General features: G+C 34.1%; 1 protein-coding gene across 3 annotated transcripts in view; it reads left to right on the forward strand.

Annotated features, from left to right (window-relative positions):
- Positions 1–26581, forward strand: part of CNTN6 (contactin 6) — a 306520-nt gene that overhangs the window by 262123 nt on the left and 17816 nt on the right. For all 3 annotated transcript variants that reach the window (XM_011937225.1, XM_011937224.1, XM_011937226.1), the window contains 5 exons: positions 19351–19526; positions 19890–20007; positions 20635–20793; positions 20955–21104; positions 24020–24090. In XM_011937225.1, the coding sequence (XP_011792615.1) occupies positions 19351–19526; positions 19890–20007; positions 20635–20793; positions 20955–21104; positions 24020–24090 (674 nt within the window). The remainder of the gene's footprint in view (positions 1–19350; positions 19527–19889; positions 20008–20634; positions 20794–20954; positions 21105–24019; positions 24091–26581) is intronic.

Genomic DNA, 26581 nt, shown 5'->3' on the forward strand with positions numbered 1-26581 from the left:
TCTTTCAGAATATTTATTTTTGTATGAAACATTTGCATGTATATAAGGCTACCAAATACATAACTGGCTAATTTGTTTATATAACTCCAGGTACAAAACTAATGAAATGCAGAGTCACATCCTTTAATAAGCAGTTCTTTTCAAAGAGAAAAAACTGAAATCTATGTGAATCATTATTGTATTTTCCTCACAGTTACCAGATAAACTCATACAATTTATAGAGATAAATTCTATAGTTTATTTTTAAGATTTCTAAATCAGTACCAATCCAAATGTTCCTACATGTATCACCAAGGGACATAATTAATATTAGAAGTATCTATTCCTTATCTTTGCTGCTTTATTTTGTTGAATCTCAGCTCATAAAACTAGTATGTTTACTGGAAGCTGTATCACTTCTATCATTTCATTGCCTCCTGGATGATAAAAAAGGCTCTCTTGATAAAGCAGTTTAAGCGGCTAATTAAGCCCAAATGATTAAAATCAGCATTTGGTGCTTTCTCATCTTTTCCATTAAAAATAAATATATTCAATAAAAAAGTAGTTAGCTGCTACACTTCAACCATCATTTAAAATATCTCAAGGAAAATAAACGCCCACCTTTGAGCCTGGAGGATATTTCTGCCAACTTGTCTCAAGTGTATTACATTATGATGACAATTGTCTAAAGTACTCTGGGGAAATGTGACTGATAAAACTTGATGCGTCAAAATCCAACCAGTGTGGCACATTTTGAAAAACTTCTCTTCCTTAAGATTGTATTGTCATCAATTTTTAAGACAGAGATGGACTTAAGTGTTTCAAGATAGATGCTATGGCTATATTTAAAAACAGACTATTTCTCCAGCAAAGTTTTGGCAATACTCAGACACTGAAAAATGTGGATGCTTTATATTTGAAAAAATAACAAGTTCTTTAAGGGGAAAAAAGGGATTTATTACATCATTTCAAATTAAGAAGGTGTAGGTAGTATGCACTAATTTCATTACAGCAGAAGATTAAAATGTGGTGAAGGATAAAAAGTCATTGCAGTTAAATCTTCTAGGTATGGAAAAATCCAGAGGGCATTAAAACATGAAATAGAAAGGATAGAAAATACCAGCAGTAGCAACGTAGTTTTTAAAAGAGAGTTTCTTTAGAATACTGGTGATCTGGGAGCAGGGCCAATGGTTTTGCTGCTAAAATGCAGTGATGGGGATTTCCTCACTCTGGAGGATAAGAAAAACAAAAGTTAATGGATAGATTGAACAGAATGAATAGGCACTCTTCCTCCAGTGTTTCTTAAACTTTTGACATCATAATATTCATTGTCCACTGATAATTGATGAAAGAAAAATAAAAGTTGACGACTAACAAAAATATTAACTGAGAAACTCGGAAGCCACTGTACTGCATTCTGGATGTAACATTTGCATATTTCGGATGTGTAATATAGCCATGTTTTCTGCAAGTTAGTTTTCTAGTTCTTATGATAGAAATAAGTTCCATAAATCACACCATAATCCCCAGGTACTCTGCTCTTTCCACAAGTAAAAAAAATAATTAATCAAGATAGCTCAATTAAAAAAAAAAAACAAAATCTGACTTACATTTTTGTTTGTTCATTTCTAGTGTCCTTTGCTAAGGTTGTTGAAACAAAGTTATCCCACTCGGCATTCCTTGTTACCTTAGTCAGATCCACTCTTTCTTCTTCCATACCACTTTTTATCTTCTGAGATAAGTGTACTTGACTTAGTTATTATGTTTATGGTTTTTTGTCTTTTTTTCCCTTCTAGAACAGAAGCATAAAGAGGGCAGGGATTTTTGTTTTAATCAATGATGAACCATAAGTCCTAGAACATTGTCGGGAGCTGTATGTGCCCAGTAAATATTTATTGATTTAATAAAATGCTATTATCTTATACAGCTTAGTTCATAGGGATACTTTTCATACTGGCTTCCTTGCTCTAAAATCTGACAGTTTTCAATTTTTCAGGGTCTGAGCTTCTTAGGACACTTTGCAAAAAAAGAACATTTTACCAACCGTTTTACATGCATTCACTTTCCAATTGTAATGTTTGTAATCTTATATTTCTGACAGACATCAATCACCTCACTCTCCTAAGGGAGTACAAGCCTGGACCTACATCAAAATCCAAAAATTTATGAAGAGAATTCATTGTTTTGGTATTTCTAGTGCAGTACAGGAGACTAACTTACATATGCAAAAAGGGTACATGCTAATGTAACTGATGTCACTATACATGATTATCAAGTTACTTTCATGCATTTACACCTAATAATGGGAAGGAAATTTTGTTATATTTTAACCTTCATGACATATCCACATCCCATTTTAAGTGGATTTTGGGGTCTTTTGCTTCTTTGTCATTAACAAGACTTATCCTATGCAATATAAACATGTACATACTTAACCACATAAATACATATAAATAAAATAAACACAAAATGTGTGTACAGTATGAAGAAGCCTTAAAAACGTTGCTTTATTATTTATCTGTAATGTTTAATCTTTATTAAATCATGTGACTGTCATACAAGCACAGTTCTAAGTCTATTATTACCATGTCCCCTTAACTAGACTGTTATCTCTAATTCCCTTTCATGTAAAAATGTTGAAGACATCACTGCCAAGGAATTATTATTTTACAACCTACAAATTTGAAGCCTAGCATAGGAAAAAATTATAATAGTGTACATCAATTGAACCATTTTCTTGACTATTGGGTGTATAGTCATCTGGTTGTTTTTTAAGATGGCTTAATAGTTGTGTATATGTGTGTGTATATTTTCTCATCAGTAATATTCACATGATTGTTGTTACAGAATCAAATATAATTTTGTTTCTCAAGCCAAAATCAGTGTATAGTGACCTTAAGAGTAATAGAGTGTTAAGGAGCAAATGAGAAATTTCTGTAAAGCTGATAAAACAATCATCTCCCTTTGAATTTACTTATCAGCCTCAGTCATGCAAGAAATGTTGTTGTTAGATAACATGGAAAAGATAATAGTTACAAGAGTGAGATATTTTCCAGCTTAGTTTTTAGCTGATATGGCTTATCTGTGTTAAGAGGATTCTGAAGTTATCTGCACTGTATGTTGGAAATTTCTATTTCACTAATGCAGCAGGACAAAGCAATTTTCCATTCAAACATTGTGAGTGCAATTAGCAGCAGCCTTTCCAGTGCCTCAGAAGATGCCCAGTATAATTTGAGGACATGTTTCATAGGCACAAACAAGGAATCAAGAGGAAAGAGAGTTTAAGTGTTTTCATTTTGGAGGACTGAGATTAAAATTACAATGTGTACATACACTAAGAGGTATATGAAAATCACATAAAAGGAGAAATTATTTGATCTGGCATTTGGAAAATTATTAAAAAACAGAGTAACAGCAGGCTATAAAAATGATCTTGTTTGCAGGCAACATTTGTTTCTGTTTCCCCACTGGAGAAGTTTTGGATGTTCAATTATAGGCCTCATTGCTTCAGTGTTATTTTCAACTGAAATGTCGGAACTTGGAAAAGCATATCTAATGTGCAAATTAAGTTTATTGCTGCTCATTTAGTTGTTTATTCTTTGTGATAGAAGTCTTTATTATACCACCATTACAGAGTGGCCTATCCATTTTCTCCAGCAGAATGATACAGGTCTAAGTTTACTAAGAGAAATGCCCAAGATATGTAAATAATTGGAAGCTTTGTGGCTCTAAAAGGCAGTTTGAAGGATTTGAGATCTCAAGCCCAGCTTTATCGACAAGCCCAGCTTGATTGAGAAAACCAAAAGTACAATTTCAGAGAAATGACAAGATGTATTGGAATACATTTGTCATATCGTAGTACTTGAAAACACCAGAGAAGTCTCCAGTAGCACTAAAATCTCCCCAAAAATGTTCAATTCCACGCACCACGTTCCTACACAGAATGACTGAAAGCATTTCAACAGAGTGAAGATTTTGATTTAAAAATTACTGATGGTAAAAATTACTTCAAGGTGAGAAAATATATAACGAGTTATTATATTGGTCAGATGAAAAATTTTCCCGTTCCAATATTGAAAGTGATGCTGCGTGAATTATTGAAACTTGAATACTACAATCTCTTCAAGTAAAAATGTAAAAACAAGCAAAAACGTGCATCGATTTAAGCAAACCCACTAAGATCAATGTTATCTCGGTCTTCATGACAATTTAGTTCATAGTCTTTTTTAAAATGTAGCATATGTCAATCAGATTAAGTTACCACATATGTCATACAGCTGTGTTTTTTCTTAATGCATATTTTACAAAATATAATGTAAAGGATGGATGTTAATATAGTATAGGTTTTACCACTTTTTTCAAGATATTTTTACTGCATAGTTTAAACCAATTATTGGTCAAAGTTTTGTTTTGTTTAATGTTGATAAAAATAGGGGGTGTATAGCTATTGGGTTATGCCAGTTGAAGGAGATCAGACACAGAAGAGTATAGACCACTTCCTAAAGTGGTTAATGCACAGCCTCTGAAATTATGTTAACCTGCGATTACTAACTAACGTGGATCTTGACGACTTAGTTTTTATCATTATTCATCTTGTATTCTTTATTATTATTATTCATTACTATTTGTTAAACACAGTCTATGTCCTAGGCACCATGATAGGTTCTTTGTGTATATCATCTCATTTAACTTTCAGAGCAATGCTTTGAAACAGATATTATCATCTCCATTTTATACAAGGGAGATTGAGAAATAGGTTGCTAAAACCACTTGCCCAAGGTCCCTGTGTTAGTAAGTGGCAGAACTTTTGCTTTCCTTCTTTTCCATCTTCCAACAAATGTACGTATTAAAAACTGCATTAGACAATTTTACATGACAGTGTTGAAACAAAGTCCAGCAGGAATAAAAGTATAGTAACATGCAGATATTAGTACTTCCTCCTAAATACTGCAGACTTCATTCATTAGAGTGCAATATTTGTATGTACATTTTTATATGTAAAAATTCAATAGAGTGCAATATTTATGTGCATTTGCATATAATAAAATATATAAATTTTAATGTATATCCACTAAATTTTGAAAATGGCATTTGTAACCCAAAACACACAAGATATAGAACATTATTATCACCCAACATCTAGAACTTTTTTTATGTCACTTAATCCTTGTTCCTACTACACTCCTAGAAGCAGCTACTGTAATAATTTTCTCACCATAGATTTCATTCAAATGCTGTCTTATATTGTGTATTCTTTTGCATTTGGTCTCATTCATACAGTATAAATCACTAGCTATCCATCTCCTATTTTTATTAAAATAAAAAAACACTTTAACCAATACATTTATTCTGCAGGTAACTATATACAAATATACATATATGTGTATACATACACATATACATACATATGTATATACATATATGCATACATATGTATATACTTATATGCATATATGTGTGTATATATATATCTCAAACTATTAAGTCTTTTTTATCTTCAGTTTTCTGCCCAAACCTGCAAACACTTGTGCTTACTTGTTTCTTGAGTTTTTAATTAATAATTAATTAGGAATTGGAAATTTGTTAATTTACCTTGACTCTATTCTGACCCTAAAATAAGCAATTAGACTATTCTCCTTCTTAGGCATTCTATCCCTAAATTAATTCTATCCCTAAATTAAGAGCATCAGTAGTCACTTATGCTCTACGGCCATTGTTTTTTTAGGAATAAAGTGTGTTATTAAGATGGAAAAGACTTCCTCAGAAGCAAGCTATGTTTTCAGTCTCTAGATCCTGAATACTTACACAAGTAGTTACCAAATGCTTTCAAGTCCAAAAGAGGAATGGGGTTGAAGGACGTGGAAAAGGGGAAAAATAATCACATGAACCAAACTTAGCCTTATCCTCTTTTTCTGGGTTTTATTTTCTCATTTTTGACTCCCCTCATCCCAACATGAAACATTCAGAAGAAAATATCATTTGTATTAGGGCTTATTGCCAGGCAAAATAAACATTTCTACTTTCCTCTTCTACAAAACTACAGGTTAGGTGTGGTGGTTCATGCCTGTAATCCCAGCACTTTAAAAGGTGCTGGATTGCACCAGGTGGGAGGATTGCTTGAGACCAGGAGTTTAAGACCATAGCAAGACCTTATCTCTACTAGAAATAAAAAATAATTAGTAAGGCATGGTGGTATATGTCTGTGGTCCTGGCTACTTGGAAAGCTGAGATGGAAGGATCACTTGAGCTCAGAAATTCAACGTTGTAGTGAACTGTGATCATGCCACTGCACTCCAGCCTGGGCAACACAGCAAGATTCTGTCTCAAAAAAGTCCCCCAAAACAAAACAAAAAAAAGGTACAAAAGCCTTCTATTGTATAATTCGCTATAGCCCAGCGTGGAGTTACTATTGGATAATAGTCTGAAAGAACACTGACAATTTATAAGAAATATAAATATGATGTCATAAATATGTAGTCATTGCCTATTACGTACTAACAGCTTTGAAACAGAGTAGTTGTCGTATCTAATTTATTACACAGAATCTACAATGCCTGTTCTGTTTAAATAGATGTCAGGCCCTGCTTTGACTATTTGTTAATATAAAAGATCTGTGTTTACATTTTACGTTGTTATTTGCTAGGGAAATAGGGTAACATTGCATGTTTTCTCATTTAGACATCTCAACTTTTAGACAATGCTTTCTCTAGACTAGTTCTTCATTTGTTTCTTTTATTCTGAGGTTCTCAGTATTCTTTTAAAATTTATTCCTAACCATTTAAATGTTGAAGTAGTAAATAAATGAGTAACGGTACCTGAAGGTAAATTGGAATATATTGACCATGATTAATTTATGCATTGAAATTAAATTTTACTCTGTGGTGAAATATGATAAGTGCTGCATGTAGATTTTAATCTGTAGGTACACATAAGTGAGCAGATAATCATGCACTTGTCTAAGAGGATATAAAATATTTTAGACTTATGGATTGTATATACAAAAAGGAAAAGCATATTAAATAAAGACTAAAAACTCCTTTATTTCTGGCTTGCTAGGCCTGGAGAAATAAAGACCCCATCACACCGATTTCCTTGTTTGCCTGCTTTTCTCTATCCAAGGTTTATTTCAGAGTATTAGCTTTGATTTTCCTGTGTTTGCTTTCCCTTCTTTTGTTCATTTGCTTAGTTTTCTATGGACTTGCCAATAATTCATTTCTCAAATCTATCTCAATATTCTCCCTTCAATATCAGCCTGCCCTGTGTGTTGACGCTCCATTGCCTAACTCCATGCCTTTCTGTTTCTTAACCTACTCCCTCATTTTGGTTGATTAAATCTTCCAGTGGATTTTTGAGAAACAATCCAAGAGAAATACAATTTTTAAAAAATGTTTCATGATTGAAAATGCCTTTATTCTGTGTTTACATTTTATTGGTATTAGTTTGAAATAGAATTCTAGACTGGAAACCATTATTTTTCAGAAATTTTGAGTCGTTACTCTGCTCTGAAAGCCTAAACCTTTTTGATTTCTAATCTGTTGTTTGTGACATCTTTTCCCTCTTGTTCTCTAGAATTGTTTTCTCCAATGTTTGACAATTTCAAGATAATGTGTCATGTTTTAAATCTGTTATCAACCATTACACTGGGCATTTGGCAGGCTTTGTCACTCTAGAAACTCATACTTCTTGGTCCTAAAATATCTTCCTGAATGATTTAATGTTTTATTCCATTCCTTTTCCTAAAAGCCCTATTATTGAAATGTTATATTTTCTAAACTGGTAGTCTAGTTGATAGTTATATTCATCTATATGTATGTATATAAACATACATGTATATTCTATATACATTCTGAATATTCTATATACATGCATGTATACACGTATACATGCATGTACATAGAATATACATAATTTTTTTTCTCTTGGTCTTTTTTTTCTTTTTTTTCTCTCTTGGTCTTCATTTTATAGCTGTACCTACCCTTAGTATCTCATCCAGTTTTCTGTTTTTAAATATTATGTTTAAGTTAATTCCCAAACTCAAATCAAGCTAATTCCAGCTCAAATATTTCTCTTTAATCTCCAAATTCAACAGCCAATTTTATCATCTTCACTTACAAATTTACTATATCCTAACCTTGAACTCCTGATTCTTACTCCCCAAATTTGTTTCTACTGTATTCTTTCTCCTCTATATTAATGATAGTCTACACTGACAGTTCTTTAGACCAAATCTTTGAGATTATTTTTAATTTTTTCTTTCATTCAAATCCCATATTCAATTGCCCCAAAATGGTTTCAGTTTCAAGGTACATACAGAAGCTAACCACTTCTCAACACTTTAATGCCCAAACTTTAAGCCATGTCATCTCTTTCCCATAGTATTGCTATAGCACAGAATGGCTCAACGAGGATGATTTTTGTCTCCCAGGGGACATTAGCAAAATATGCAAATATTTTTGGTTTTCACAACTAAAGGGTCTACTCACATCTATCCTAGATAGAGGACAAGAACACTGCTAAAAATCCTACAAGTCAAAGAATACTCACCGGGCCCCACCCACTACCTCACACCACACACACGCTAAACCCACCCCTTGACACACACAAGAAAGAATTATTTGGACAAACTGTTCATAAACATTAAGCTTGGAAACCCAGTAATAGCTTCAAAAGTATTTGTCCTAATTATTTGTTTCCCTTCTAGAAGCTACAATGTTCCTATTAAAATATAGGCAAGATATTGTCACTCTTAGGGTTGAAATCTTCTAATGGTTCTTCAGTTTGGTTTTGTTCCTTTTGTTCAGCATTCATACTAATGTATAACTTGGAATAAGGTAAGGGTGCAATACTAATTAAATGGTTTTCAGTAGATGATTGGATAAACAATTAGTATATTTCTATGTTAGGAATCTCTACTTCTGTCCAAAATTAAATTTATTTCTTTCTCTAACTGACAGCAATTATCATACTCTTCAAGCTATTATCTAAAACCCTACTGATAAATGGCCTAAATATTTCTACCAACACACTTAATCTATTATGAAACAATAATAATGGAGAATAATCTGTCTTAACTAGTTGAAGTAAGCTTATCACACCAACCTCCTGCTGATGTTCACCACAAATATTGTTAAAATATAAAAAAATAAACAAAAACAGTTATTTTAAGGAATTGCAGCAACAGCCAATGTGTTTGCAACATGAGGTGCAGTAGCCTGGAGAAAACAAAAGCACAGAGAGGTGAGCCCCACAGTCCCTGCTGTTTTTCTTCTCAGAAATTTGCCAATTCCTAAGCAGTATAAATAGGGAATGAAGAAACCAAACAGAAAGCAGAAATTCTGGTAGACCTACAGTGAAAGGAGACACAAACAGAGGTTCTGAATAAACCAAATACAATAAGTTCTGCTAAGCAACTCAAACTTGAGTCAGGACATCCGAAGGACATAGTAAGAAACAGAACAAAACAGAATAAAATTAACCAGGACTTAAAATGACTAAGATCCAGACTCAATTCATATCAGTTTCGGACCACCTTCTGGCTATTTTTCTAATTGCATGCTTAAAAAAGTAAATTTCCCCAGTAAAAATATAACACTATAAAATCATTTACATTTTTTGAGCCACAATGTCTAGCATTCAATAAAATGTTACTAGGAATAATTGGAGCTAAGGCCAAATGACCAAAACCCAGAGGAAAAACCAGACAACAGTAACAGGTCACAGCGATAGAAATACTGAAGTTCTCAGAGGGCTTTAAAGTTTTGAAGTTCTCAAGGGCTTTAAAATAATTTTGATTAATATATTTTAAAAAATAGATGACAAGATGGAGAATTTCAGAAAGGAAATGGCATCTGTTAAAACTCCAATGGGAAGTCTAGAACTGACAATTGCAAGTGATAACATTAAGAACGCAATACGTTGATTTAACACCGGAATAGATATAGCAGAAAGAGAATAAGAAAAGGGGAGAATGTGTGAATAGAAAATATCTTAACTGCAACATAGAGAATAAAATGGGAAAGACAGAATGGATCATAAGGAAAATATGGAATATGGTGAATAACTTTTAACATATATAAAATTGTTATTCCAAAAGGAGCAGAGAGGAGAGAAAGAAAACTATGCATGAGCAATATTTGAAGAAATATTTGCCAGATATTTTTAAAAATTGAAAATCATAATAAGCATCCAGTTTAAGAAATTATGTGAGCCCCAGTTCAGACAAATGCAAAGAAAAGCCTAGCTAAGCACATAGTAGCAAAACTAAAGGAAAAATAAATCAGGTAAAAAAGATACATTAAGCCAAAAAAACAAGACTGGCAGTTGATATAACAAAGAAAAAAGGAACCCAGAAGAAAATGAAATGACATTTTTAATGGGCTGAAGACAATACCAATAAGAATTCTATCCCTGTTTAAAAATCCCCCCCACAGAAATGCAAAATAAATATGCTTTCAAACAAACAAAACCTGAGAGAATCCCCATCACTTAAAAAATAAAAATTGCGTATATTTAACGTGTACAACACCTTAAATGTTTGATCTACTTATGCTTAATAAAATGGTTACACACTAAGCAAGTTAACTTGCGCATTTCCTCACATAGCTGCCTCTTTTGTGTGTGTCTTTGTGATGAGAACACCTGAAGTCTATACTCTTTGAAAGTTCTCAGTATACAATACAGTACTTATGATACAGTATACAGATATATATACAGGTAACTGAATCATTGTGCTGTACATTCTATTTCTAGACTTATTTATTCTACATAACAATAATCTTGTACCTTTTGCATAGCATCTTCCCATTTTCCTTACTTTTCTGCTCTGAGTGAACACCATTCTACTCCCTGTTTCTATGTATTTGACTTTTTTGGTGCCACCTATAAGTTAGATCATACAGGATTTTTCTTTCTGTGCCTAGCTTACTTCACCTAGCGTAGTTCTTCCAGATTCATCTATGTTGTTGCAAATGGTAGTATCTCCTTCTTTTATAGAGCTGAACAATATTCCATTGTGTATACATGTCACAAATTCTTTATTCATTCATCTATCGATGGACGTTAGGTGATCCCCATATCTTAACTATCATGAATACTGCTGCAATGAACATGTGAGTGCAGACATTCCTTTGACTATTGATTTTATTTTCTTTGGATATATATCCACAAGGCGGATTGCTGGGTTGTATGGCATCCCTATTTTTAATTTTAGGGAAACCTCCATAGTGTTTTCCATAATAGCTCTATCAATTAATATTCTCACCAACAGTAGGTAAGAGTTCTCTTTTTCCACACCCTAGATAACAGTTTTCTCGTGTGTTTTTGACAATAACCATCCTAACAGGTGTGATGTGACATCTCATCATGGTTTAGATTTGCATTTCCCTGATGACTAATGATGTTGAGCACATTTTCACATACCTGTTGGCCATTTGTATGTCTTCTTTGGAAAAATGTCTATTTAAAAAAGTTTCTACAGTTAGAAGGAAGACCGTGTATAGAGAGGAAGAAATAAAGAGCAATGGAAAGGACTAATATCTTAATATGTAGCATAATTTGAGATTCTGAGGAATTCATTAGGAAAAAAAGACCAATTTTTAAAAGTATTTATTTCTAGACATCACAAGTTAACTAGTGAGAGAAAATATAAGAGAGCTTTGTCACCTGTTTGAAGTGCTATTTATATACTAGTTTATATTGATTTCTTAGCAACATTTTCTATGTCATAGATAAAGGAAGACCCCCATGTTTGTACAAAAGGAAAAGTTTGATAATTTTTCTTATACATTTGTCCATCCTTTGAGAGGAGTTTACAACTTCAGAAACACCTTAGCAGTTATTCTGAAAAGTGACATTGATAAGGATTTCAACTGAGGTGAAGGAACGAAAACCAAAACAAACAAACAAAATAATGTTTTCTGTATGGTCAGGAAAGACCAATTATACATTTAACTAACATCCCCTTGCTTCTAAAAATGTAATTAGAGATCATGAAATGTAAGAGTGTATTTATTTGGTCATTGATATAGAGAAGCAGTCCCATTTTTAAGTGTTTAAGGAAATCACACTAAATGATCCTGACATAAGTTTTGATGTAATTAGTCTTCATGTCTGCTGGGGTCCTTGTAACTAAAATGCATTCTGGAAACATCATTGACTGTTATGAAATGTGAATTTGAGTAAGACTATTCATTAAAAGAGTCACATCATATATTCTATTATTCTTCTTAAGAATAGGACTGCTAGATGAAACTGTGCTTATATAATAACTTTTACCTCACTGCCATAGATTGCAAATGGTAAATATTAAAATTCTGTAATTTTACAAACTCTTCATGAATGATTGTCATTTATATTTAGGGCAATCTTCAAAAAGTGGCCAGTTCTTATGATTTCAGAAAGTGAATGAGAAATGTTCCTCCCTGTTCTGTATGTAAACATTCACTCTCCCCTAACATATTCTTCCTGTCTTTTATTGTTGAAAATTGCAAGCACACACATGTAGAGGTGATAGTATAAGAAACTCTCATGTATACATGACTCAGAGTCAATAAATGGCAACTCTTATCAACCTTGTTTAATCTATACACTAACCTACTTCCACAACTCCAGTTATCTGGAGGCAAATCCCAAAACTCAATAATTTCATCCATAAATACATCAGAATGTATCTTTCAAAAATTGGGGAATCTTCTTTTTAATATAACGTAAAACTAGTTTTCTTATCTTAACAAATTATTATTTATAAATTATTTAGAATTCAAATTTCCATAATAGTCTCATAAATATGTAAGCATATATGTGTATGCATGTTAAATAGAAACACATATTTTTATATGTGAAAATATATATATATACACACACATATTTATGTTGTGTTTAATCCTCTTCAATCATGAAATCAACATTTCCAGGCGTTTCTCAGAAGTCCTTATATACCAAGATACACTTCCATTTCTATGCATGAACACTGTATGTATCAAGAAATGTTACATGGATTAAAAATATTCGATACTCTACCAAATGTAGGAAACCTTGAATTAAATAAAATTTTAAAAATAAAAAACCTTACTTTTCAAGACAAAAACCGCAATTACTTTTGCACCAACCCAATAAGTAAGAGTTCCTTTCATCTAGGAATTCTCAGACCTTTTAATCTGTTAAATGTTTAAGAAATGATAAAAGAGGAGATAATATACAGAATTCATTACAGTTAACCTTGGGACTCCATCTTTCTTTCTTGAAGTATTACTAAACAGTAACATTTACTGGATATAATTTTTTCCTAAATCCACAGTATTAGAGAATTTCTGACAATATATTTTATATTTGAATGTTTCTTAAATAGAAATTTCAGGTTCAAGTTTTAAAAGCTAAGGGAACATTTGTCAAAGCATGGTCTCTGGACTAACTATATCAAAATCAATTGGAGAAGCCTGATAAAAGGAAATATTCAAGGTCTAGACATACTGAATCAGTATTTCTGGTGCAAGCTGAGGAATTCACATTTTGAACAAATGCTCAGGAAATTCTTACACATGCTAAAATTTTAAAACCACTAGATCAAACTTCTTACAAATGACTAAGGAATATGCAAGAAGAATAGAATGATATGAAATGAAAGTGAATAAGTAACCATTTGTTTTGTTTGAAAAGACTTAAAGAATCTCAAATTTTTACAAACAATAGAGTCTAGCATAGTCAACTTTCTTCCTTTTTAATTTGTTATAATTCAGGCCCTAAAGATTTCACTGATCCATAAATACCAAGAAGTGTTTCAGTGTCGATGAGCCTCAAGTAACTGCAGCTACTCTACTGGTACATATGCACTCATAGGAAAGGAGTGGAATATGGGATCTGAGTGATTTGAAGAAATCTCTCAGATGCTTGAGTTTCTTAAGAATTTAAGGTGTATTTGATGAAGGAATTAATGGACTAAAGCCACTGTTCTTTCCACAAAGTGGCATGAACAGTTTTGCATATTTCAACTGCACAAGCACCACTCTCCCAATCCTTGCAAGTGTGATTTGTGTCTCTGTGGGGTATTCGTGTTAATGCTGGGGCTGAGGCTGCACATGGTTATAGAATGAACTCTTTGAGAGAGCAATCAGTGGCCTCATGGCTATTAGACAGCCACCTGCACAGGATGAGGACAGGTCTGCCTGTGGTGTGTGGAGAGGATACAGCAGTTAAAAAGTGTTCTTCTCCAAGCACCTCTTCACCCACACAGGAGGCTACTCCCAGGAGGAACTATGCATCCCCTTTTTCTGGATAATAAGCCTGCTTATGTAGAGCTACTTCTTTTTAAGTACAGTCCATTTTTCACACTGCAGATAATGGTATGTCATCATATCATTCCTCTGCTTCATACTTCCAATGTTTCCAATTTTTTCAGCAAAAAAATGCATTTCTAAAATTTTTAATTGATGAATAATAATTATATGTATTTGTGGGATATAATGTGATATTCTGATATATGTTTATATCATGTAATGATTAAATCAAGCTGGTTAACACAGCCATCACTTCACATCCTATCATTTTTTGTGTGATGAGAACAATTAAAATCCTAATTGAGTAATTTTGAAATATGTATTACATTAACTATAGTCACCATGCTGTGCCATAGTTCTCTAAAACTTATTCCTCCCATCTGAAACTTGGTACCCTGTGAAAAGCATCTCCCCATTCCCCATCCCTCCCTCCCACCAGCCTCTGACAACCACCATGCTACTCTCTACTTCTATGTAAGAATATATTTCTTAGCATGACATCCAGAGCTGGTTTCATGGACATACAATCCAGTCACACAGAGCCCTGTGCTGAGGAAGTCCCCACGCTTGAAATGTTCTGCTGTGACTGTACATTTGTGTTTTGTACAAAACACAAATTGGGAGGTAAAATGATTAAGAATTTATTTATAAGCTGTGTGTGCATGAGCTGCTGCTGCTGCTGCTTCACCATACCCACATGCATGTGCGGCATGATATGTGAAGCTGCAGGAGCGGCGGCTCATGCACACACAGGTTCACGCCTGAGGACCCAGCAGTCAGCACGCATGCATAGCAGTTGGTGTGAAGTGCAGGTGTGCACATGCATGCCTGGGTAGTCATAGTCCTGGAATCCTGGGGGCATGGGCACATCAGAACCTGGGCCTCTTAGAGGGATAAAGATGATGGTGGTAGCAGCCATAGAAAAAACAGTGGATGGCAGCAAAGGCTGCAGGAGGATACTTCAAAAGTAGTCAACAGGAGGATCCAAGGTGGGAGGCCAGCTTGTCCATACATCCCCGGAGGCTGTCTCTGTGGGATTTGCAGAAATATTAACTCTCCAGCCTGAGCACCAGAACAGAAATTGTTAGTGCTCAGGCAATAAACTTTGTCAATAAATTATTGCAAGAGGAAGGCATACACATGGACATTGCAATAAAATCCAGACTTAGAAATAGAAATTAAACTTAAAGATTATTCCAGTCAATGATAAGAACATTAGTTTTAAATGAAGCTTTGGGGAAACCAATAATTGATGAGGTTTTCTTTGTAACTGAAGATACAAAAAATGGAATGGATAAAAAGGCATTTGAATTATATGAAAATCATGAAGTCCCTTTCAATTTCTTGTACAGCCTCCACAAGTTACAGTGTATGTCAGAGGAAACATTAAGATTATATTGCATACATTTATACTTAAATCCAGGCTCTCACAAATCAGATTTGTATAAAGAGTTAAATCTTTTTAGAAAAATATTGATGAAGAGAATCATCAGCTCTAGATGTTTTAACATTTATATTTCAGTGTAATTCATCAGAAACTTATGAATGTTGCTACAGTCTATAAAACAGTCTTAATGGTTTCATAAAACTTGCATCAGAAGAAAGATACTTTGCAAAATAAAAACTTATCAAAAAGTATTTGTGATCTTGCATTTGCCAGGAGTGACTGATGTCACTGAAATTATATCAATTGAAAATGAAGTTGCTAAAAATATAAATTCCGTCAATCTAGTAAACGATTGACCAAAAAAGTAAATGAGAAAATTATATAATCAATCAAGCTATAACCTTAATAAAGTATCATTTATTATATCATATAAAATTATGACACCAAAATCATGCATTTTGTAATTTGTAAGTGCCTGTCATCACTCGTCTGAGTCTTAGCCTGATTTTATTGTATAAGTAATAAATTATTTTAAAGCGAAAAGCTTTGTATTTAGTACCTTTAATGACACTTTTTCCTCTTTTTCAAAAAAGTCACCCCACACTTTCATTTTGCCCTTGGACCCACAAATTATGTATCTGAGCTTAATGACATTTGTGGCTTATATCTTGAGCATGGCTATCGTCCCACTTCATCTTCTTCACTTTCACTCCTGAGTTATTCTTTGTTCAATCCTATCCTTTTCAGCAACATGGTTGCACTGAATCTGTCAATCACAGTGCTTTTCCACATAGTTCCTCTGTGAATGCTCTTGCCTGCATAGGAAATCTAGTTTCCTCTCTACCTGCTACCTTTACCCACCTCATTACTACTTGCCTTTTACTTCTCAGCTAAAACAGTTCTTTCTCAATAAACTGATCCCCTCAGGATCTGCCAAACGTTTCAAAAAAGTCAATTCTAGTATATGGTGCTTATCACACATTACTGTATAGTAATTAATATGATTTGATTCATGCTAGCTTCCTTCTGTAGACTTTCATCTCTGTGAAGGAACACTCCTTATCTTTCTGATTTGCTGCAGGATTTTTTTTCCCTCATTTTCTTCACCATCGTGACTCCAGTACTTAGCAGAGGATTGGACATATATTACATGCTCAATAAATATTAGTTACAAATGAGTTAACTCGTGAAAAATGTAACCATTATAAATGATGAAATAAACATTTCTTATTCATAAAGCTTTAGTCATTATTACTGTACAACAATGAACTATGTAGATAGGGAATAATTTGTCTAACTTTGCCACTATGTGGTGTCATAAATGGAAGGACTTGCTATCATTTTAATGTCTGAAAATTATTTTAATTGCATTATCTAAAACTTTAAATCTGGGCAGTTTTGCTCTGTCAACACATCCAATTAGCCAACTTCTCCTCCTACAAATATAAATAAGAAATGTGGGATTTTTTTTTTTTTTCCAGAGTAACTGCAAAAGGAAAATATTTTCTCTAGTCCTAAAAAATTTTCTTGGATCCCTGGATATCTTTTACCTTTATTTTGGTTGCAGATCTGTGAAGAAGTCTTGGAATTAAGAATGGACATAGTCCACAAAACCATTCTTTAAATTTCTCCTTAGATATAATTAGAATATAAAGTGCAGGCATCTGGTTATGTGTGGTGGTTAACCCCTGTAATCCCAGCACTTGGGAGGCCAAGTCAGGTGGATCACTTGATGTCAGGAGTTTGAGACCACCTGGCCAACATGGTGAAACTCTGTCTCTGCTAAAAATACAAAAATTAGCCTGGGTGGTGGTGCATGCCTGTAATCCCAGCTGCTCAGGAGGCTGAGGCAAGAGAATCGCTTGAATCTGGTAGGCTGAGGTTGCAATGAGCTGAGATGGCATCACTGTACTCTAGACTGGGTGACAGAGTAAGACTCCATCTCAAAAAGATACAATAAAAATAAAAAATAGGGCCGGGCGCAGTGGCTCACGCCTGTAATCCCAGCACTTTGGGAGGCCGAGGCGGGCGGATCACAAGATCGGGAGATCGAGACCATCCTGGCTAACACGGTGAAACCCCGGCTCTACCAAAAACACAAAAAATTAGCCGGGCATTGTGGCGGGCGCCTGTAGTCCCAGCTACTCGGCAGGAGAATGGAGTGAACCCGGGAGGCGGAGGTTGCAGTGAGTCGAGATGGCACCACTGCACTCCAGCCTGGGCGACAGATATAGGCTCCGTCTCAAATAAAAAATAAAAAAATAAAAAATAAAAAATAAAAAGTACATGCATCTAATATAAATATGAAAAGGATTTTAAATAATAAAAAATGCAGATATATCTGATATAGATTAAGAGTTTGATTTTCTCCATTATATTCATATTCAGAAGTATAGTATGTGTTTTTATTTTTCCATGGCTCTTTTGTCAATATGTACCTTAAAACCCAAAATTATTATTTCCTACTTTCTACTTCTAAATATTTACGAATGAAGAAAACCATTAAAAATGTTTAAATGGTCAAATAATAATTAAACATTATATTGGTAAAATGCAGTTGCACATTAATCAATGTGAACATATAAATTCAAACTCAATGTTAATTTGGTTTCTTGAGCAGAATGAAGAAGCTAGAAGAAAGTGAAGCTTTTAGTCCATTTCTGAGACAGCTGAACTTTATCTTATACATGACCCATAGAGAAAGAGATTCTCCAGGGTCATTTCACTATTTTTAAACTTCTTCATGTACAATATTTTTTTTTACAATAACTTGCCTAAAACCTTTATTCTTAAATGTAAATCTTTCAAAACATTTTATCCTTGGTAAAATGGTACATATCTAAATCCAAATATTTGTCCAGGGCCCCTTCATAGGTATTGAGTTTCCCTTTGATCAATTCTCAACACTCTGGAATCAGAACTTTATTATAAACAAAGTAGTCAAAACTATCTACATTGTGAATCTCTTTTAATCTGAAGAAATATAGGACTCTCAAGTACAACTGGCACACCCTGGGATTGTCATTTGAAATTTTGGTCAGTGAGATGCTGGGTCTTGTAGAACAAAGATTGACAAAGAAGCCAACATTTCTAGAGGGAAGGTTTTTAAGATGGATGAATAATTTTAACAATGGAAAATCTGAATTATAAAAGAGAAAACTTCCATCTTCCCTATTCATGTTGCATGTTTAACAAAAAGAAAATTATATCACAGCTATGTCAAAGATAGAATAAATATGTTGCATTCACCCTCTTAAATATACACATATGACTAAATCTCTACAGAAACTATGGTGTTCATTATCTCAGAAACATGGTTTGTCTCATAGTATGTGAAGTTAAAAGAGAGTATTTCGAGCTGTTTCCAGTGTGTCCATTGTCATGTTATGACTAAAATGTTAGAATAAAATATAACAAAAACAATGCAGTGTATTCTGTACATATGGAATGCCATTTTTTAAGGTCTACAGTTTTCTGTAAACTATTTTCATACAAGGTGTGAATATAACTATATTTTTTAGAATAAGCAATAAGTTACAATAATAAATACAGGACATTTAAAAACAGGCAATAGAATATTTCACACTGGACATTGTAGAACTCCAGGTTGCGTTTATATAATTTCAAATGAATGAAAAAGTATTCAGAAATATGTGTTTTATAACCATAGGCTAGCATTTCATAAGCTTTAAAAAAAATTTTTTTTCTCAACAGAGAGAACTGTCATTACCGTCCCACCTTCCAAAATGGATGTTACAGTTGGCGAGAGCATAGTGCTGCCATGCCAGGTGTCCCATGACCCCTCCATTGAAGTGGTATTTGTATGGTTTTTCAATGGAGATGTCATAGACTTAAGAAAAGGAACGGCTCATTTTGAAAGGATCGGAGGAGTAAGTTACTGAAATTGTTAAGTGCTTAATAAAATGAATCAAGTCTTTTATATGAATCACCATTTTTCATAATTACTCTCTCCATCTTTGTTTGTATGGATAATCACTGACTGTTTTTGAAGCCGTATTTGTTTTTGTTTTGGTTTATTTTGTTTTGTGTCTTCTGTAGGAATACTTGTTGTCTAGATGTAATTATAATAAGGGGGGTAATAAAAGGGTTTAGATACAAGAAACAACAATGATACCAGTATATCTTTTAATTTCAGAGTTGTTTTATGTTTAATATTTATCCAGCTGTAACAATAATGTAGGACTTGTTATATGGGCTTATATTTTTATCCATTTCTCCCTTTCTGTCTGCAGGAATCTGTTGGAGATTTGATGATAAGAAATATTCAGTTAAATCATTCAGGAAAATATCTCTGCACAGTACAAACAACCCTAGAAAGTTTATCTGCAGTAGCCGATATCATTGTTAGAGGTAAGCATAAACGGTGAAAAATTGATCACACTGTTTATTCACAGTCACAATGTTCATGTCTAAATTGTAGACCTCTGAGAAACCACGTCATGATATGGAAGTGAGATGAAATCAGATAGATTTTTTATTTTTTAAACCCCAGGACTCCAGGGTATGGGTAGTGTGGATACAGACATGGAATTGTGTAGGATTTGACTATAGTGAACAGTCACGCTTGGCAAGCAGTGTCAGTACCTAAAACTTAGACATGTCTTCTGTTTATAATAAATCATTCTTGCCAATCCAGAATCAAATCCACATGCTCCTGTAGTTCTTCGTATTAGCTGCATTTACTTGAGTTAGATTTTAAGAGGAATTAAAGATGATGGTTCTCAATTTTTGAGTATAGGTTGATATGCAATCATCATATGCCTGATATTTTCTAATCTCCAGAGGAAGCACTACTACATTAATGTCATTTACCACATAAATGGAATTAATAGAACTTTATCTCTAATAATGTGCTACAAATACATTATGGTCAATATTTTACTTTCTAAGCACAACAGGTAAAAATAAACCATCCTTGTCCCAAATTAATGAATGTGAGTATATCCAATGTAGTCATGATAAAACATTTTTTTCAAGGTCCACCAGGTCCTCCTGAGGATGTGAAAGTGGAAGAGATTTCCAGTACTACTTCTCAACTAAGGTGGAGAGCAGGCCCAGATAATAACAGTCCCATTCAAATATTTACCATTCAGACTCGGACACCATTTTCTGTGGGTTGGCAGGCTGTTGCTACAGGTGAGTGACAAAAGTGTTTTGGGATACTTTAAGAATAATATTTTAGTCCAATAATTTTAATAAATACAATTACATTTTAAATTAATAATTGTATAATTTTGTATAATTATTTGTTTTTGAGTAGTCCCAACTTCGGTTCTTTAGTGTTCCATTATTTTTAGTTCCAGAAATTCTCAATGGTAAGACATACAATGCAACAGTGGTTGGTTTGAGTCCTTGGGTGGAATATGAATTTCGCGTTGTTGCCGGCAACAGCATTGGGATTGGAGAACCAAGTAAACCATCAGAATTGTTAAGAACTAAAGCATCAGGTAAAGAATCGATGTGCTCTAAAAATATGGAAGATTTCGTATGATACAGTTCTTAAAAGAAAACAAGTCTTCTAATACTTTTGGCTCAAAATTGTTTGACAGTAAACGAGTGGCTCTCATGTTTTAATTTTTACGTACACAAGACAAGGTGTATTTTCCCCAAGTAGTAGGTTCAGTAAGAGACGATTGCCTTTAAGCAGAGTTCTTAAGAAACTGTGTTTGCATCACATCTATTTTCCAGTCAAAATTCAATAGAGAATCTGTAGATTTGTATATGCAAATGAGTTACTGCTTGTTTCATTAAAATATTGTAGCCAAGAATTAATTGAGACTCTGTTGGTGCAGTCAGCCATATATTTTCATCTATTTCTCAACTCTGACCTAGTTGTAGCTTCATTGAGCAATAGTATAAATTTTTTCCATGCAAATGAGGTAAATCCTAAACTCATTTAACCGGAGCACTAATTGAGCATTAATTGGTTCACTGAACAGCAGAACACAAGAATCTGGCTCAGATACCATGCCTTCTTAAGCTCTTTTCAATGGATCCTCTTTGTTCCACTCCAACTTTCACATCCAGGGTGACATTTAATCTGCTAGCTGTATGTAGCCCACAAAGTTCACATTCTTATACAGTCACATAAACAAAGGATCACTTTGTTGTCGCTGGCTTAATTAACAAACACAAATTACCTTATTAAAATGTGCACAATTTTCAGAAGTCAATAAATCAATCCTTAAACTAAAGATAATGTTAAATGTTTATCATAGAATTGGGGCTAGAAAAAAGGACTTACTTGACAGTGATATCATCCAATTAAATCACGCTAGAAACTTACAGCTGAAAGGAAATCCCTTCGTTTTACAGAAGAGGAAAATGAAGACCTGGATATTAGCTGGTTGTTTGTGACAGAACTAGGATTTGAATCCAAACTTCCTGATTTTTACACCCAGCGTTCTCCACAAAAGAGGATCTTAATGTAGATGAGCAATAGATTAGCCAAAGAAAGTGTGTAAATATAGAAATTCCCAGGCCCTCCTATATACCCCCTGGATCAGAATCTTCAGGTGTTGCCCATGACTCTGGATATGAGCTTTAGTTTCAGGTTGTTTGTTTACCATTGATTTATATTTTGGTAGCTTTGGACAGCGTTGAGAGAAACTCTTACATTTTCATAGCTAAGTTTGTGTGCCACCTTCTAACCATTAATACTCTCTTGTTTCAGTAGCAGAATGAGACTGGTGATATTCACACCTATTGAGTCAAACTCTACTGATTGAAAACCTACTGAGTCTCTCGTCTCTCTCTCTCTCTGTCTCTCTCTCTCTCTCTAATATCACCAAAGACTAACTTGTTCTCAATATGGTTTTAGGTTTAAGTACAATTAATTTGAAATCGAATGGAGAAAGGAATTTTCTATTTCTCAGAACACTGGAAACTTTGTAGAAAGTAAATCAAAATATAATTTAAAATACTTTTCCTTACACAGCTAAACTATGCAAAGGTCCTGAGATAGTGTGCAGTTAGTCACTGTAAGCTGTCAAGCACCATAAATTCAGCAACTCTGTAAAATCCACTCTGATTTACATTGCTTTTGATCAAAGGATCAAAGGCATCAGAAGACTTAGAAAATAAGGTTTAGGTTCACATAATTTTTTTCTAAAAAATTATGAAGCTTAAAGCTGGAAAAGTTAAGGATAAATTTAAATATGAAAAGGTATATCTGAAAGGTGCAATTTTGAAGAACAGTCAGATTATCATATGACTATTTTCCGGTCATGTTTATAGAGCTAAACATCAGTATGAAATGGAAATAAATAAAATAAGTAATCTAGATTTATTTAGATGGTCTACATAGTGGAGAAGAATTTGAAATGAGAAATTAAAATGTACATATTTTAATCCCTGACTACCAATCCCCAGACATACCCTGGTGCTTCCTCAACCAACCTCCTTTCACATTGCTCAGAAATGGTCCAGTATAGACAATCTCATGTAATTCCACATTTAAAAAGCATACCCTGCTGATTTAGCCATTATCACAGATTTAGGATACTTTTTGTCATTATGTCAAGAAAAATAATGCTTTTAAACACTTACACATGTGTAAAGTAATTCTCATTGGACACTACAATACCGTATATACACTCAGCATTCCCTCAGTTTTACAGTTTCTATGAACTATTATTCATTGTATTAGTCCTCACAAGGAGATAGAGTTGAAGGGCATACTTTTTTAAAACTCATCAAAATTACAGGTTTCTGAATCCTCTACCACAGAGCCTTAGATTCCAAGAAATAAATAGAAAGAACCTCTTCCAATCACATTCTTGATGGGAGAAAAATCTGACTTTGCAAGTGAAAAGTTGGAAGAAAATCCCTCTTTTTCTCTCCCGAGAGATTTGAGATTCTAACCAGGATTTTTAAAACAAGAATGTATTTATTTACATATTTTTCAATATTTTATCTTAAATGTTAAAATATCCTGATGACTAATAAAAAGAAAAATTATTTGAGTTTGTTTGTTGAAAAAAATAATTAATTAATATACTGTCTCACTAACTTGTTTACAGCACAACTGTATAATTAGGCACTAAATCAGCAGTGTCACTGTTACCATCTGAATGGAACATCATTTTGCCAATTAGTAGATGATGCATAATAATGTCAAATGCCCGATGTTACTCAATTTTTAATTAATTTTGGAGCCAGGGTGCTCATGTATCAAACACAACTGTGTCCTCTCTCTTGGAAATTTGGATATGTGTAAACATAATTTAAGTTCATTAAAAATGCAAGACTCTCACAATATGCCTGTGTGCGATTTTGAAAGGTGAAATTCAAAAACAAAATTCTTCCTGAAGAAGATGTACTTTAATAATTGCCATCCCACATCTCTCTTGGTTGCTTTTAGTCCCTGCTGTGGCACCAGTAAACATCAATGGAGGTGGAGGAAGTCGGTCTGAACTCGTCATTACGTGGGAGGTAATTTTCTGCCCAACTGAGTTATTTTGAAAAGAGATTTAGTTGGCCAGGAAGAATACTGAAAAACAAAAAGATTTATTTGATCACTATTGAGAGCATATAAAAATATATGGTATAAAAATACATCATTCTGATGATGAATTATTTAGAGGAGGTATTAGGAACTTTTCTCATTGTGAGACAGTATGACGAACTCAGCACAATTTTCTCCCAAATACATGAAAAACAACTTCAGTATCTATTGAGCGTGGGTCAGTAGCATTTTCATTATTGCTTGATAAACTAGGCATTGTTTGATTTATTACCTGTGGCACGGTTGTATTGTGAATAAGCTGAGCTCAGTAGACTGTAGGCAAAAAACTATTCTTGTCCTAACACTGCTCTTTACATCTGGTCAACTCATTCTTCCCCGCATCTAGATGAAAGCTTAGGCACGTGGAATAGATTTTGTGGTCATTTTTATTACCCATTAACATATAGGCTCATTTTTTCACTTATTACAAATTTTAGTCTGTTGTATACACTTCAAACTGAAGTATAAATATTAGAATTTAGACTTTCAACCAATTTAAAGTTTCTCATTTTCAGTAGCTCAGTGCCTCAGCCTGAGAATTCAGTAGCACAAAAGAGAATACATGGTCAGTCCAACTTCTCTCCATTCTGCTCTTTAATTTATCTTTCCCCATTCACAGTGTTACTTCTGGATTCTCCAGAGCTATAGAAGATTGGTGTTGGGAGGGGAAGAGAAAGGAAAAGATCTGGATTGCTGTTACATTTCTAATTTGACTTTGGTGTGCTCTAGGTATGGCAAATTACCAGACACTGCCATTTCATAGGATAGAGTTTCTGTTTTATTTATTTATTTTTTATCTGGGAGCTGGCCACTGGATGATCCCCCACCAAGGATTCCCAATTGCAATTCCTTGGTGCAGACCCAGCTGGCTGCTGAAGGGTATCAGTTCCTGGATTTTGGTGGTCCATTTCCAGACTCTTCCAGTGAATATTCTCTCTCCTGTAGGTGGTCTTTGTGGACAGAGTCCCCTTTAAGGCTGCCCCTGGATGACCCACTTGCATAGGTTTCACATTTGTCCTCAGCAGACACATACTCCATGTTTAGTGGAAGTGCAATACATAACCAATTAGCATCTCTCTTCACTCTGCCACCATAGGCTGTCTGGATCTCTTCCCCACTTTAAGTTTCTCAGACATTTGTCAGTTAAATGAACCTGCATCCCTTATGTTCCAGAAAATGCAAACCAGGTGTTTCTTGCTGTCGCCTACTTCACATGGCTAGACTATGAGAGAGAACTGGGAACCAGATAGGTTGTTCTTTATGGTTATAAATGACAGTGTCAGAAACTAGATGCAACTGCCCTGAAAGTCACCCTTTCCCCTGGATATCTTCTTGCATGTTGACATTACAGGCCTAGAACAGTGCTTGGAATGTGGTCCACCCTCCATGAACACTTATTGAATGGAAGGTAGTGTTTTCAGAGAGCTGGGACTCTCAGAGGCCAGAGAGAGGGGGAAACCCTATTTTTTCAAGCATTTACAGGATATCATTCAGTCCTCACAATAATGCTATAAGGTGGTTACACCACTTTCAGGTAAGAAAACTGAGACTTAGAAATGTGACATCATTGGGCAGAGAAGCATTTGAACACAGAGCTTTCCCTTTATGTTCTTTTACTGTATCCTGTATTACAATCCCAGTTGTCTCCATGCAATGTGATGGCTCAGGGTGGGCCTGAGTCCTTGAGTATCTACCTTAGTTAGTAAGTTAGCCATATTATACTTGCTACTCCAAACGTATTTCCCATAAAACATCGACTTTCAAGTGAGTCTACAAGAGAATTGTTTGTGAGTAGTTTATTTAGGTTTCCACATTCATCAAAGCCCGAATAAGCATTATCATCATAGTGTACAGGAAGTTTTGCCTGACTTAGTAACTTATTTTGTTCTCCTCCTTGGTCAGAAATTCCGAAAGGTCGGTGTTGCAATTGCTTGTACACAGTCTATAATGAGGACCCAAATGCTATGCATATCATTCTTAAATAGAGATGAGCATGAATTACAAAAAAATTCTGTCTTTCCACGATTTATAATGTCCTTTCTCTTTAAGGGAAAATTACACAAACCATGACCTATGAGACAAATTTTTCCAGTTTCCTGTTTTTATAAATAAATCCACCCATAGCTACATCCATTCTTTTTCATGCTGTGTATTGCTGCTTTCTTGCTGTTGCATGAGATCATATATCCCACAATGCTTAAAATATTTACTATCTGGTAGCAACAATGGATCCTAGGGTCTACAAGAGTGATGAAGGGAAGGGCAAGGGTTGAAAAACTTGCTGTATTGATGGATACTGTGCTCACTACCTGGGTGATGGGATCCACTGTACCCCAAACCTCAGCATCACAGAATATATCCATGTAACAAACTTGCATATGTACCCCCTGAAACTAAAATAAAAGTTTTTTTTTTTTT

This window comes from Colobus angolensis, unplaced genomic scaffold (assembly GCF_000951035.1).
Source record: "Colobus angolensis palliatus isolate OR3802 unplaced genomic scaffold, Cang.pa_1.0 Scaffold160, whole genome shotgun sequence".
NCBI classification, from domain to species: domain Eukaryota; kingdom Metazoa; phylum Chordata; class Mammalia; order Primates; family Cercopithecidae; genus Colobus; species Colobus angolensis.